Source organism: Hordeum vulgare, chromosome 2H (genome assembly GCF_904849725.1).
Source record: "Hordeum vulgare subsp. vulgare chromosome 2H, MorexV3_pseudomolecules_assembly, whole genome shotgun sequence".
Lineage (NCBI taxonomy): Eukaryota > Viridiplantae > Streptophyta > Magnoliopsida > Poales > Poaceae > Hordeum > Hordeum vulgare.
Window position 1 is genome coordinate 631,353,083 of NC_058519.1, and position 12,024 is coordinate 631,365,106.

Here is a 12,024-nt window from a genome sequence, read left to right on the forward strand (position 1 = left end):
GCACACACAAAAATGTTGGGACTTGAGTTCGACCATGCCATCGCGGCCCCGTGGTCATGCCAGCACACCTGTCGAAAAAAAGGTCCGCGGCCATAGATCACTCCTCATCGAACTTGAGCATGTTGGCCTGCATCTTCTCGAACCACGGGCTCTTCCTTGGCGACACGGTGTTGAGATCCACCTTCATGATCTTCACCCCGGTCATTATGCTTGCGAGAGCCACTTCTTTCGCCTTGGTCTTGGCGTTGGCGGCCTCGATCTCTAGCATCTTGGCTTATTTCTCCGCCTCCATCTTAAGCATCTTGGTTTGCTTCTCCGCGTCCATCTCAAGCCTCCTCCTTTTGGATCTTCATGAAGGCGTTCATTTGCTCTTTGATTGTAACGCCGACGCTCCTCCTCCCTTGAGTCCTTCTTGCTCATCACGCCCTCCACGCTTGAATCCAAAAAGTTGAATGTTTTTGTTCGGCACCCGTCTTGGGGTCTTGCCCAATGTCTCTCCAACACTCGCAAAGAAGCTTGTCCTCGGCCACCGTGTATGCCTTGGTCCGCTTGCTCTTGCGCTTCGGCTGCTTTGCCCATGCGGCTTGGTTGGCGAGCTCGTCCTCGAACAAAGGCTCCCCTTCGATGTCGCACTCGCCCTCTTCCTCTTGTTCGTAGTCCTTCGAAAACTCATGGTCGAGTGGGAAGCCGTCCATGTCCATGCCGACCTGATAACGCATCAAGGACGCCTGATCTCGATCAAAGGTGGAAGGCGTGAACACCCCTCGGCCGTCCTGACTTTGTGTCTCGTCGGGATCGTAGCCAGCGGGATCGTCGGCCGGCGCACCACCCTCGAAGATCAAGTTCTGCATGTAGTCATCGTCGTCGGTGGCCGGCATTCCATCGAACAGGTTGCGTGCGCCCGGCAGCACGTCGGCTGGCATCTGTCGCGCGCGTTTCCTCGCGCCTCCGGATGACGAGCCACCGGCCACCGATGTGGCGTTGAGGTCGATGGGTGCTGGTACGGGCATGGAAGGCGCCACCACGCTCACCTCCGGCGAGCACTCCCCGAAGAGGCGGGAGGCCTACGGGTAGACGTAGATGCTGGGCATCGGGGTGCAGGCCGACACGCGGGGCGAGTCAGGCAACACCATTCGAGGGAACGCGGATGAGCCGGTGTTGGCCACGGCCACGATGGTGTTGATGATGCCGTCTTGCTTAGGGTTTAACCCTAGCATATAGAGCGCCTCCTTCGTTGCTGCCGTGACGCGGGCGTTCGTGACCTCCTGTTGCGCGACGGCGGCGATGACGGCCGCCGCGATGGCTTCATCCCTCGCGCTCGCCGCGTGCCTGCGGCCCTTCCTCTTGGTCGGCTCCCTTGTGCGTTGTTCGGGCGTCAGTGTCTTCTTCGGTTTGGGTGCGGCGGCGGTTTTGTGCTTGCCTTTGTCTGAGGGGGCGGTCGTCATGCCGGACGAGGCGAGGGAGGCGAGGCTGGCGGTGACGTCGAGGTCGTCGTCCATGGCGGGGGTGGGGCGAGAGCGCGCGCGGACGGGAGGGCTTTTGTGGAAAATGAAGGGAAATGATGGAGGCTGCCACCGACCAGCGAGCCCGGAACGAGGAGAAGGCGCACGCGTCCGTTTTGTATCCGCGCCGATGCAAATTCGATGGTCGGTGAATGGGTCGGCAAATGAACGTCAAGCGGACGCGCGTCCGTTTGTGTCGACGCATTGGACCGACTTTTGTATCCACGTCGACCCAAACGGACGCCAACGAACGAAACGGGTTACCTTGTTGAAGTGCTCTAATGAATGTGTTCCGATAAATCCGTCGTGTCCGCCAGAATTTCGTCTGATCTGTTAAACTGTGTTTGAAATATATGCACACAGTGTTGGATGTTCGGCTTCGCTGTCGACGCACGGATGCCGGAGGGGTTAGGCCTTTTCGCAGAAAGAAGAAGAAAAGAAAACATTGTACAACGTCAGCTACTGCTGGTTGTGGTGGTGGCAACCAAATGCAGCTCGCCACACGGACGGATCGATCGCATTCCGGTGCAATTTATGTGCGTCGGATGATAGACAACGCGCGTGGCGTCTCGACGAGCAGGATCAGTGGACAGACACCCTCTACCACCCTCTTAACCAAGTCGACGGTCTTTCCAGCTGGCTCACACAAAAGGCGGAGCCTCCAGCAGCTAAAAATGGTGAGGGCGTTGGATCTCGCCTTGGCGAGAGGCTTCGCCGCCGCCGGATCCGCGCGGCACGCGCCCGGCACCGTCGGAGCTCTGCTCTTCGTCCTTGTGGCCGCGGTCGCCGTCGTGGCCATCGCGGCGTTCGGCTGCGCCGACGACGGGAGGGCCAAGCGACGACGCCGCGAGCGCTGGGGCAGCGGCAGCGGCGCCGGCTACGGAGGTGATGGCGGTGGCGGCGGCGGCTGCGGCGGCGGTGGAGGCGGCCACGGAGGCGGTGGGGGCGGCGGTTAAGGAGTTGAGCGCGTCAGGCGACGGACGTTGCTGCATCCTGCCTGCCTCTGCCTGACGGACGACTCGGCTTACTCTGCTTCTCTTTAGAATTTTCCATGCCGTTCAATGTGTTCAATGTATCTGCACTTGTGCAATATATACCAGGTGTAAGGTACACAGTGCTGCTATATGTTTGTGAAGATCATTTTGCTGTGCCATGGTGGCTGATTCGATTGTTCTCATGAGTAGTGAGCTATAGGTAATCTGTTGTGTATGGAACTTTGATCTTTCTTGATCGTTTTGTTCGTCGTAACCTCTACGACGGCGAGCGCCAGTAGCTAGCACCGTCCCGGAGGCGCCGACGGGTAAACGGACGGGTCAGCAGTTCTTCGGTGGCGGCATGGGCGACGGCCGAGACGCCGGTGATGCATTTTGTCCAGCTATATGCATGTTTGTGAAGATCGTTTTGCTATATGTTCGTGAAGATCATTTCGCTGTGTCATGGTGGCTGATTCACTTGCTCTAGTAAGTACTGGGCGTCCGAGCCTACCACCGGTGGAGGCAATCTGTGCTGTTAAACTGTGGTCTTCTGTCCTTTCGATCGTTGTGTGTGTTCATCATCGTAGCCGCTGCGGCGAGCACTACTAGCTAGCACCGTCCCGAAGACGGCGATGGGTGAACGGCCGGATCGGGAATCCGACGGTGGCGGCATGGGAGACGTCCGGTCAGGAAGCTCTACTGATGCATTTTGTGCAGCACCAGCCGTCTCAGTCTCTGAGATGCCTCAGATCCTGACCAAAGAAGCGTGTGGACGTCCGTCCAGAAGAGCAACGATCGAGGAACGAGTGGACCCTGTGGTGCCAGCACGCAGGTGCCCATGCCATCGAGGAATCTCGCTGGGCCGTCCGGCTGGAGGCGACGACTAGTCAGTCTGGGCCGTCGGTGAGAAGACGGGCCCAGATGAGGTCCAAACATGGCATGCCACGTGTCAGCATTGCCGAAATCACTAATTGAGCAGTACAAGGATCAGTCTTAGGTTGCAATAAGTGACACACTGTATATGCGTCATTTGTCGTTACCCGATAGTTTTTCACTTTTTTCGTAATTCCGTATTTTCAAAACATTTTTTATTTTAAATATTGCGTTTGAATCTAAAACTGTTTTCACAATTGGGTTTCTCGCGTCGAGATCTTTAAAACTAGATCTCATGTTGATATGTTTTGATGAATTTTTTTTTCATGAAAAAAAGAACGAAAAAAACTGGACGGAAAAACCGTGCCTCTCGTGACAGAAAAAAACAGAAAACTTGTTCTTTATATTTCTCACGAAAGAAAAACCCTGTCTCACATGGAAAAAAAACAATGTGTTTTTCGTTTTCGAGCTCTCACGAGAGCAAAACCGTGTCTCTCGTAAAAAACGTATTTTTTTCGTTTCCAAAAAGCACAGTCGTGCCTCTTAGGAAAGTAAAATCATGTCTCTCACGAACGCAAAATCATGCCTCTCGCGAAAAAAACAAAAAACATGTTTTTCGTGTAAAAATATTTTTTTTAATAAAATCGTCCAAAAACTAAGAAAGAAAGACCGGTGAAAAAATGAACACCAAAAATCCATAAAACCAATCTAAAAAGATTAAAATACGTGCAAAAAAAATAAATAAAGTAAAATTCAAAAAAAAACTTAAAACGTAAAACGTGACAACAACTGAAAACGTGTCAAATAACGATGCGTGGATGTGATCACTGAAAGGCTTTTGAAAAAGTGCTCGCTAGCTTGTTACTTTGCAGCATCAAACGCTACGACACCGGGACATACATGGCCGACAGAAAAGAGATGGTGACGAGAGATCTGGATTGTACTACTACTGTATACATGTTCTTAAAATAAATGTACGTATAAATATAATACTTTCTCCGTTTGAAAATAAATGACTTAAAAATAACTTAATTTTGTACTAGAGTTAGTATATATTATTTTGGGACGTAGGGAGTATAACGCAGCAAAGAATGTCAGCTCGCCGGCATGCCGATGATGATTGTATTCGGCATGCCGATGATGATTGTATTTGCATCCGGGGAACACGAGGGTAACCTGGCACTGTCACCCGTTATTTCCAATCAAACTGTAAGCACTATTCAGATATCCATGATCCACATACATTCAAGTACCGAGACACCGCCACATGTGCGTAATATTTCTCAGGAAGCTATTGCCAGTAAGCTAAGAATTCAGAGTTACGGATACTGCAATGGTACCACTCCATTGAGTGACTGTAAACAAGAACCTTGGAATTTATATATATCCTCTCTGACTAACAACCCTGGAGCAACCATGCCAGCCCAGGAGTACATTGCAGGGGGGTGGGGCACTAATTTAAAGCGATCGATCTAGCTAGAGAAAAGACGCAAAAGAGCAAAAGCTACAAAGATGTCCCTGCTCTGCTTCCATTACACAGAGCTGGCTTGCTTGCTGGCTGGCTAAAACTATGATGGCTCCAGCAGAATCATGTCAGCAGAAAGAAGACAAAGCTAAGCTCTCAAAGGGGCAGCAAACAACAAAGCCCGGACCATCACAAACGCAAAGTGGCCAAAGCTACGAAAGGGAAAAAAGAGAAGAAAAGTTCAGAAATTACAACCAGAAACAAACGCTAGCTAGCCTGCTTTGCTTGTTGTTAGCGCAGCGGCGGGGGTCTTCTTCTCCCCTGCGTCTCATCTGTCAGCGTCTCGTCCATGCATGCTGCTTCCTATGTTTGCACCATATCGTCGTGCCGTACCCTACCCACCACCCCTTCCTCCTCATCCTCTTTTAACTCCTCATCCTCTTTAATTCCTTGTTGTGTTGTGTGAATTGTGAGAACTATGTCAGCAAGCAAGCAGTCTTTGATCTCATCAAAGACATCAGGGCCTCCACCGCCCCGAATCATTCCATTCCAAAGATCGGCGTCTGAAAGGCTGCCACATTTGGGTAGTATCCAAAGGACCCTGCCGTCACCGAGCTTTCATAGGGCCCGCCGCTGCTGAAAGCCGCCATGGGCGTCGACGTGCCGAACCCCATGGACTGGTGGTGATCATGCTGCTGCTGCTGCTGCTCCTGCCCCTCGTGCTGCTGCTGCTGCTGATCATCGTGCTGCTGAAGATGCAAGTCGACGCCGTTGCTGCCGTAGCAGTGAGGCGCCATCGCGCCGCCGCCTGCGCCGGCGTTGGCGAAGTCGAGGTTGACGCCGGAGCTGTAGAGCCCGTAGCCCAGCCCCTGCAGGTTGCCCTGCTGGTGGTGCTGCAGGGCCAGGAACGACAGGTAGTCCTGCTGCTGCTGGTCGTACTTCATCGGCAGCGCCGTGAACGCCAGCGCGTGCGGCGCTTCCACGGGCAATGCGGCGGCCTCCGGGGAGCTGGACTCCAGGGCCTTGCTGCCCCGCCCTGCGCCGCCGGACATGTTGCCGATCGGGAGGTTGCTGCTGATGATGCTCTCCACGTTGTACCGGCCGATCTCGAAGTTGGTCACCGCGTTCAGGCCCCGGAACTTGATCGCCGCGATGTCGTAGGCCTCCGCGGCTTCCTCCTCGGTGCCTATTTTAGATAGCATTTCAGTTGTTAGATTTTATCAAAATGTCAGTTGTTGGAGATCAAGCAATATTCTTCATGAGGAAGTATTTTGCATTAAAATCAACATATATACATTTTTCACTACTACAAAAAAGAAAGACAACGCAGGAAAAAAATGCTTGAAAAGAAAAACAGAGATGAAACATATGGTACCAGGACATAGACAAAAGCATGCAGAAGAATGCCATGGATTTCCAGCTCCTAGACAGCAATGCAAGCTGCATCACTAGGACTTTTGACTAATTACCTGCTAGTACTGACAAGCCCATGAGTGCAATGAGCTTAGTTAAACCGAGTGCAATAATGGCCATCTCAGTAAGATACTCTCCTAATATAATCACCGGTCAGACGCTTTGTGGAAAGCTGGCCGTGAAAACAGCAACTATATTCCAAGTTCTAAATACAGGTTGCTACATGCAATGCAGGAAGGAAAGTGTTCAGGCTCCCATCTGAGCATTACACACACTCCTTTTTCCAAAGCCCCAAAACCATCATAAAAGATGACAAACTGGAATCAAGTGTGGGCATGCCGCCTGTAGATACACGTGGTCCATGGGTGCATCCGGTCAAACTAGATGGTTTTTGACCTAGATAAAAAATATGTCGACGAATCTAGCTACAAGACCTGTACGAACAGACTGTAAATTAAGATGAACCTACGTGCACGGCAACAGTATTGTAATGTGGTTGTTGATGGAAAGATGCGACTAATGCCCGCTTCGAGGGGAGGGCTAACACGAACACGTGCTCCCCTCCTACTTGAGATTTCATTACCCAACTAAGCTTTGGGAAGATTGTACCCTCACTTAATTCTTAGTTAATTTACCCACATATATCTCTTATCTCTTTTTGGGAACAAAAGAGGTAATGTAAGGTAGCAAAGATATATCTTGGTTTAATAAAAATGTCTTGGTTTAGTATGCAATGGGTGCAGTGAGAGAAAGTAGCCGAACATGCATGCATATCTTCATCCGAGTACACAAATTAAACATAGTTTGCACAAGGATGTATATACTCACTGAATGTTCCGAGGTATAGGTCCTTGTTGCCGGCAACCCGTCCGATCCTCGCCTGCCATCGACCATGCTGGTGATGTCTAGATGATAGAATGCAAAACATACCATTTTTAGATGACACCACATGCAAGATGGCAAACATGGTTAACACACAAGCAAACAAATGGAGAGGAGAATATGAACCTTGTGACACCCCTGTATATGGAAGCGCCACGGGAGAATCCACTACTCTTCCTGCACCAGATTACATGTTTTTTTCGTCATCAAAATCACTTGAATAACATAAAAAAAATGCTAGTGTATAAGTGATCAAACATGCATAGTATATATAGAATGTCCATGCATGCATGTAAGCATGCACACAATGCTAGTGCAACATTAGAAGACTAGAAGGAGTGATGATTAGTAGCCCATATGTATGCAAGTACCTCCTAAGTGAAGCTACAAACTCCTGGCGTGTCATGTGCTTCATCTCCTCCACCTCCTTTTCATAGTCGGCAACCTAAAAAAGAACACTTGCCGGATAAAGATACACACCCAGCACATCGGTAGATATGCCCATGCTTTGCTGCACATTCTTGCACATATCCAGGAGTTTTGGCAATCATGCAATCCGTCTATATATCATCTTACCGGGAAGTTGGTGGTGGTGCTAGACCCCCAGTACTTCAACGCGGCAAGATCGTACGCCCTTGCCGCCTTCTCCTCCTTATCATAGCCACCTGTTGTTTCCATGCATCGACAACACTTTAGCTTCACCCACACAGATACATTTTTTTAATGGAAGAGCTAGAAGGCTCTCGTTTTCTCACCGAGGTACACTGGAGGGAGATGACGCCAGGAATAACAGCCATGAAGGAGAAATAACACATCAAGTTGACATGGTAAGAACATCAAGAAGCACAAGTTAGAAACAGCAAAATGATGAATGGATTTGATCATTCGCGGACGTGTATGCATGGTGAGTAGTATCGTGTGGTCACCTTGCCGGCCCTTGCGGCTCTGGCCTTCACGACGGCAGCTGTTGTCCCACAGATGCGCCTCATACCTTCCCGTCCAACGGTGCCTAAAAATCACCCAAAACGGGCAGTAAAATCAGACGAGAGGGCTAAAACTTGATCGAGCATAGGAAAAGAGCTCCTTATTTTGCCGAATGAACAACTTGAGATTAGTTCTAGTATCATTTCTGCTTTTCTATGTAGTTAGTGGTTAATTTGTGTGATATGTATTTATGTATTTATTTGCATCCAGACGAATATCGGCCAGATATTTGCATGCAAGCAGTAGAGAGCTCAAGAAGGCAAGAACCCAGACAGGACAACCTCTTGGTAGGTTTCTTGGCCAAACAGCTAGAAGGATCAACGCCATGCATAGAGAGCTGGCTTACCGCGTGACGCCACGGTAGATGGAGGTCCTCTGGCCGAAGGAGTCGACGGCCTTCTTCTGCTCCGGCGCCGGGGCCGGCATCTTCGGGTCGGCCTGCTCCTGAGGAGCCGCCGCCGGGGACACGGTGGGCGCCGTGGTTCCGGCAGAGCCGCTCAGGAATCCGGCGGCCAAGAACTTGAGCTCCGAGTCGTACATCTCCGCCGTCGCTGCAGAAACAGCCTGGTCGGCGCCATTATTACTCCCCCCGTTGCGGTTGGCGCCGCCCCCGAGGAAGTCCTCGAGCTTGGGCGGCGGCCCGGCCCCGGCGATGGCGGCCAGCTCGGCGGCCGCTCCCCGCTCCTCCTCCTCCATCTCGCCTGCACATGCATACACACACATACATACCCATCAGCGCGACGACCAAGAAGGTGACTGAGCAAGAGAAGGAAGGGATCGTGGGATGGTAGTAGTACTGACAGTGGTGAGCGAGGGAGAAGTTGAGCCACGGGTAGTGGCCATGCGCGGCGTCCATGTCCATGGTCAGAACAGAAGGATGATGAGTAATCCTACTCCGACCAGCAAGCTCCTCGATGGATGCGAGCGCTGTTTCTCTTCTCGAGAAAGAGGCGGGGGGAGGGAGGGAGGCTATTGGTGTTCTGCGGCGGTGAAGAATGGGCGGTGGACTGGGCGGGCGTTAAAATAGAGGAAGCAGACGACACGGCGCGAGTGCCTCCTGCCAGCCGCGGTATATTTCTATGTGGGTTCCGAGGCGGTGAGAGATGCTTTTCACCCCCCCGCCCCTCCCTGCCCTTGCCCTTGGCCTTTTGCTCAACCGCCGGGCCGGTGGACTCGCCGTGGTGGCAGCCGGACGGTGTTCTCTTCTACGGTGAGGTGAGAAGATGGGACGGGGGTGTTTTACAGGTGTAGGCGTGGCGCGGGCGGCATCCTTGACCGCCTTGGAAGCAAAGGAGGGCCATGCACGCCACGCCATGGCGTGACGCTGAACGGATAGGCTACATCGGCCTCTTCCTGCCGCTCTGCCTTGGCTCCTTTCTTTTCTACCAGGCCTCCTTTGTTCACACTTCACGCGCCGTGCTTTTCCTTCCTTTACCTTGAGCATTCTACGTGCCGATCGATCGATCGATCGACCTGATCGTGTCTCCATATCTCCATGCCGGTCGATAGACCTGATCGGCCACCAGAAGGTGACAAACGGTCCGGGCTCCACAGGCGCGTCGCTGCAGGCAGAAAAGCGCCATACGAATTCCCATGCCCTCGGTCGGGTCGTGTCGTGTCGTGTGTACGCCCGTGGACTCTGCGGCGCATGATAACGTCGATCTCTTGGGCAGCATGCATGCATGCGTCAGGTGGATGGATGTCCGGCGGGACGAACCGTGGCGCTACCGGCCGGCAGCGAGACATCACGGTCAACGGGTCAAACGTGTCTGGGAATAAAGGCGCGGCGATCGCAAAGTGGCCCAAAGGGGAAAAAGGCATGGTCCTTGCTTTGCTTGCTCCATCGCAGTCGCAACGGACACCGAAATTAAGGAGCGGCTGATGGTTTCGTGTCACCGGACATTCCAAACCACCGGACAACAGCTAGATCCAACTACAGTGTTTTTTTTTCCCTGCACCCTCTTGTCTCTTGACCAGGACCAGCGTGTATGCAAGGTGGTTCTTGGGTCTAAGGATTCCTTTCGATTTAAAGGAATTTTATGGAATTTTTGGAGGATTGAAATCCTCAGATTTCTTTTTACATTGATCCTTTGATTCATTGGATTGGATCCCATATAAAACAAATATGAAATCTTTTGTACTACAACTTTTTTTTGTTTTTTCTCACATTGTTCTTGGGTCTACAGTGTTTTTTCTCTCACATCAAACACTTACTGCTATTCCTATACGGATCGAATGTACATGCCAACCCAATCCTATGTTTTTTTTTCGTTCCTGCGTTTTTAAGATCTTGTGAATAATATAGGCCCTAAATGAGATACCTGGTTTAAACAAGAAAATACGAGAAAGATGATTCTCGATCGACAAAATTTGCACGAACCAGATGACTTGGTCGATGGACTCTTTCTCTCCCCCTTCCTCTCTCTCAGGAACCACGCTGGCGGCCACTAAAAAATAACCATCACACCAGCTTCTCCCACATCGTGCTATCCACTACTCCACGCGCATGGCGGGTCCGCGTCATCGTCGACTTCGGATCCGTCAGTTGGCTCTGATGACACAAGTGCAAAGCCGGGTGTAGTCGATATGCATCCAGAAAACATAAGCGCTCACAACCCGCCGTAGAGTCAATGATTTGATCGATACGGGGGAGAGCAAAAGGATCCTTCGGACAAGCTTTGTTGAGATGGGTGTAGTCGATACACATGCGAAAGGTGCCATTCTTCTTTAGAACTAGGACTGGGTTAGCCAACCACTCCGGATGAAAAACTTCAATGATGAACCCGGCAGCTAGAAGCCGAGAAACTTCTTCCCCGAATGCCTTACGTCTCTCCTCGTTAAAACGAGGAGGTATTGTCGAACCGGCTTCATCTTTGGATCCACGCTAAGGAGGTGCCCAGCGAATTCTCTATGGAAATATGCCCTAGAGGCAATAATGAAGTTGTTATTATTATATTTCCAGTTCATAATAATTGTCTATTATTCATGCTATAATTATATTAACCAGAAACCGTAATACATGTGTAAATATATAGATCACAATGTGTCCCGAGTGAGCCTCTAGTTGACTAGCTCGTTGATCAATAGATGATCATGGTTTTTTGATCATGGACATTGGATGTCATTGATAACGGGATCACATCATTGGGGAATGATGTGATGGACAAGACCCAATCCTAAGCATAGCACTAGATCGTGTTGTTCGTCTGCTAAAGCTTTTTTAATGTCAAGTATCATTTTCTTAGACCATGAGATTGTGCAACTCCCGGATACCGTAGGAGTGCTTTGGATGCATCTAACGTCACAAGTAACTGGGTGATTATAAAGGTGCACTACAGGTATCATCGAAAGTGTCTGTTGGGTTGTACGAATCGAGACTGGGATTTGTAACTCCGTGTGACGGAGGGGTATCTCTGGGCCCACTCGGTAATTGATGACCCACAAGTATAGGGGATCGATCGTAGTCCTTTCGATAAGTAAGAGTGTCGAACCCAACGAGGAGCAGAAGGCTCTGATAAACGGATTTCAGCAAGGTAATAACTGCAAGCACTGAAAGTAGCGGTAACAATTGATTGTGTAGCGAGGTGAAACGTAGCAAGCAAAGAGTAACAAGTAACAAGTAGTAGCAACGGTGCAGCAAGTGGCCCAATCCCTTCTGTAGCAAGGGACAAGCCTGAACAAAGTCTTATAGGAGGAAAAACGCTTCCGAGGACACACGAGAATTTCTGTCATGCTAGTTTCATCATGTTCATATGATTCGAGTTCGTTACTTTGATAGTTTGAAGTGTTATGTAGTCGACGTTCACATAACACCACTAGAGGAAAAGACAACATATATCATATCAAAATACCGAACAATATCAAATTCACATGACTATTATCAGCATGACTTATCCCATGTCCTCAGGAACAAAAGTAACTACTCACAAGA

At 50.4% G+C, this 12,024-nt stretch overlaps 2 protein-coding genes and 1 pseudogene across 2 annotated transcripts; 1 reads left to right on the plus strand and 2 right to left on the minus strand.

Annotated features, from left to right (window-relative positions):
* Positions 1 to 419: 419 nt before the first annotated feature.
* LOC123428851 lies at positions 420 to 1,091 on the minus strand (annotated as a pseudogene).
* An 881-nt stretch (positions 1,092 to 1,972) lies between these two features.
* Positions 1,973 to 2,642, plus strand: LOC123431008 (YEATS domain-containing protein 2-like). Its single transcript, XM_045114830.1, has one exon. The coding sequence runs from the start codon at positions 1,991 to 1,993 to the stop codon at positions 2,456 to 2,458; it is 468 nt and encodes a 155-aa protein (XP_044970765.1). The 5' UTR covers positions 1,973 to 1,990; the 3' UTR covers positions 2,459 to 2,642.
* A 2,065-nt stretch (positions 2,643 to 4,707) lies between these two features.
* Positions 4,708 to 9,110, minus strand: LOC123431009 (AP2-like ethylene-responsive transcription factor AIL5). The gene is made up of 9 exons (XM_045114831.1): positions 8,895 to 9,110; positions 8,440 to 8,794; positions 8,036 to 8,118; positions 7,865 to 7,873; positions 7,686 to 7,774; positions 7,481 to 7,554; positions 7,236 to 7,286; positions 7,056 to 7,132; positions 4,708 to 6,000 (listed from the first exon to the last, which is right to left on the minus strand). The coding sequence occupies exons 1-9, from the start codon at positions 8,953 to 8,955 to the stop codon at positions 5,354 to 5,356; spliced, it is 1,446 nt and encodes a 481-aa protein (XP_044970766.1). The 5' UTR covers positions 8,956 to 9,110; the 3' UTR covers positions 4,708 to 5,353.
* Positions 9,111 to 12,024: the final 2,914 nt, after the last annotated feature.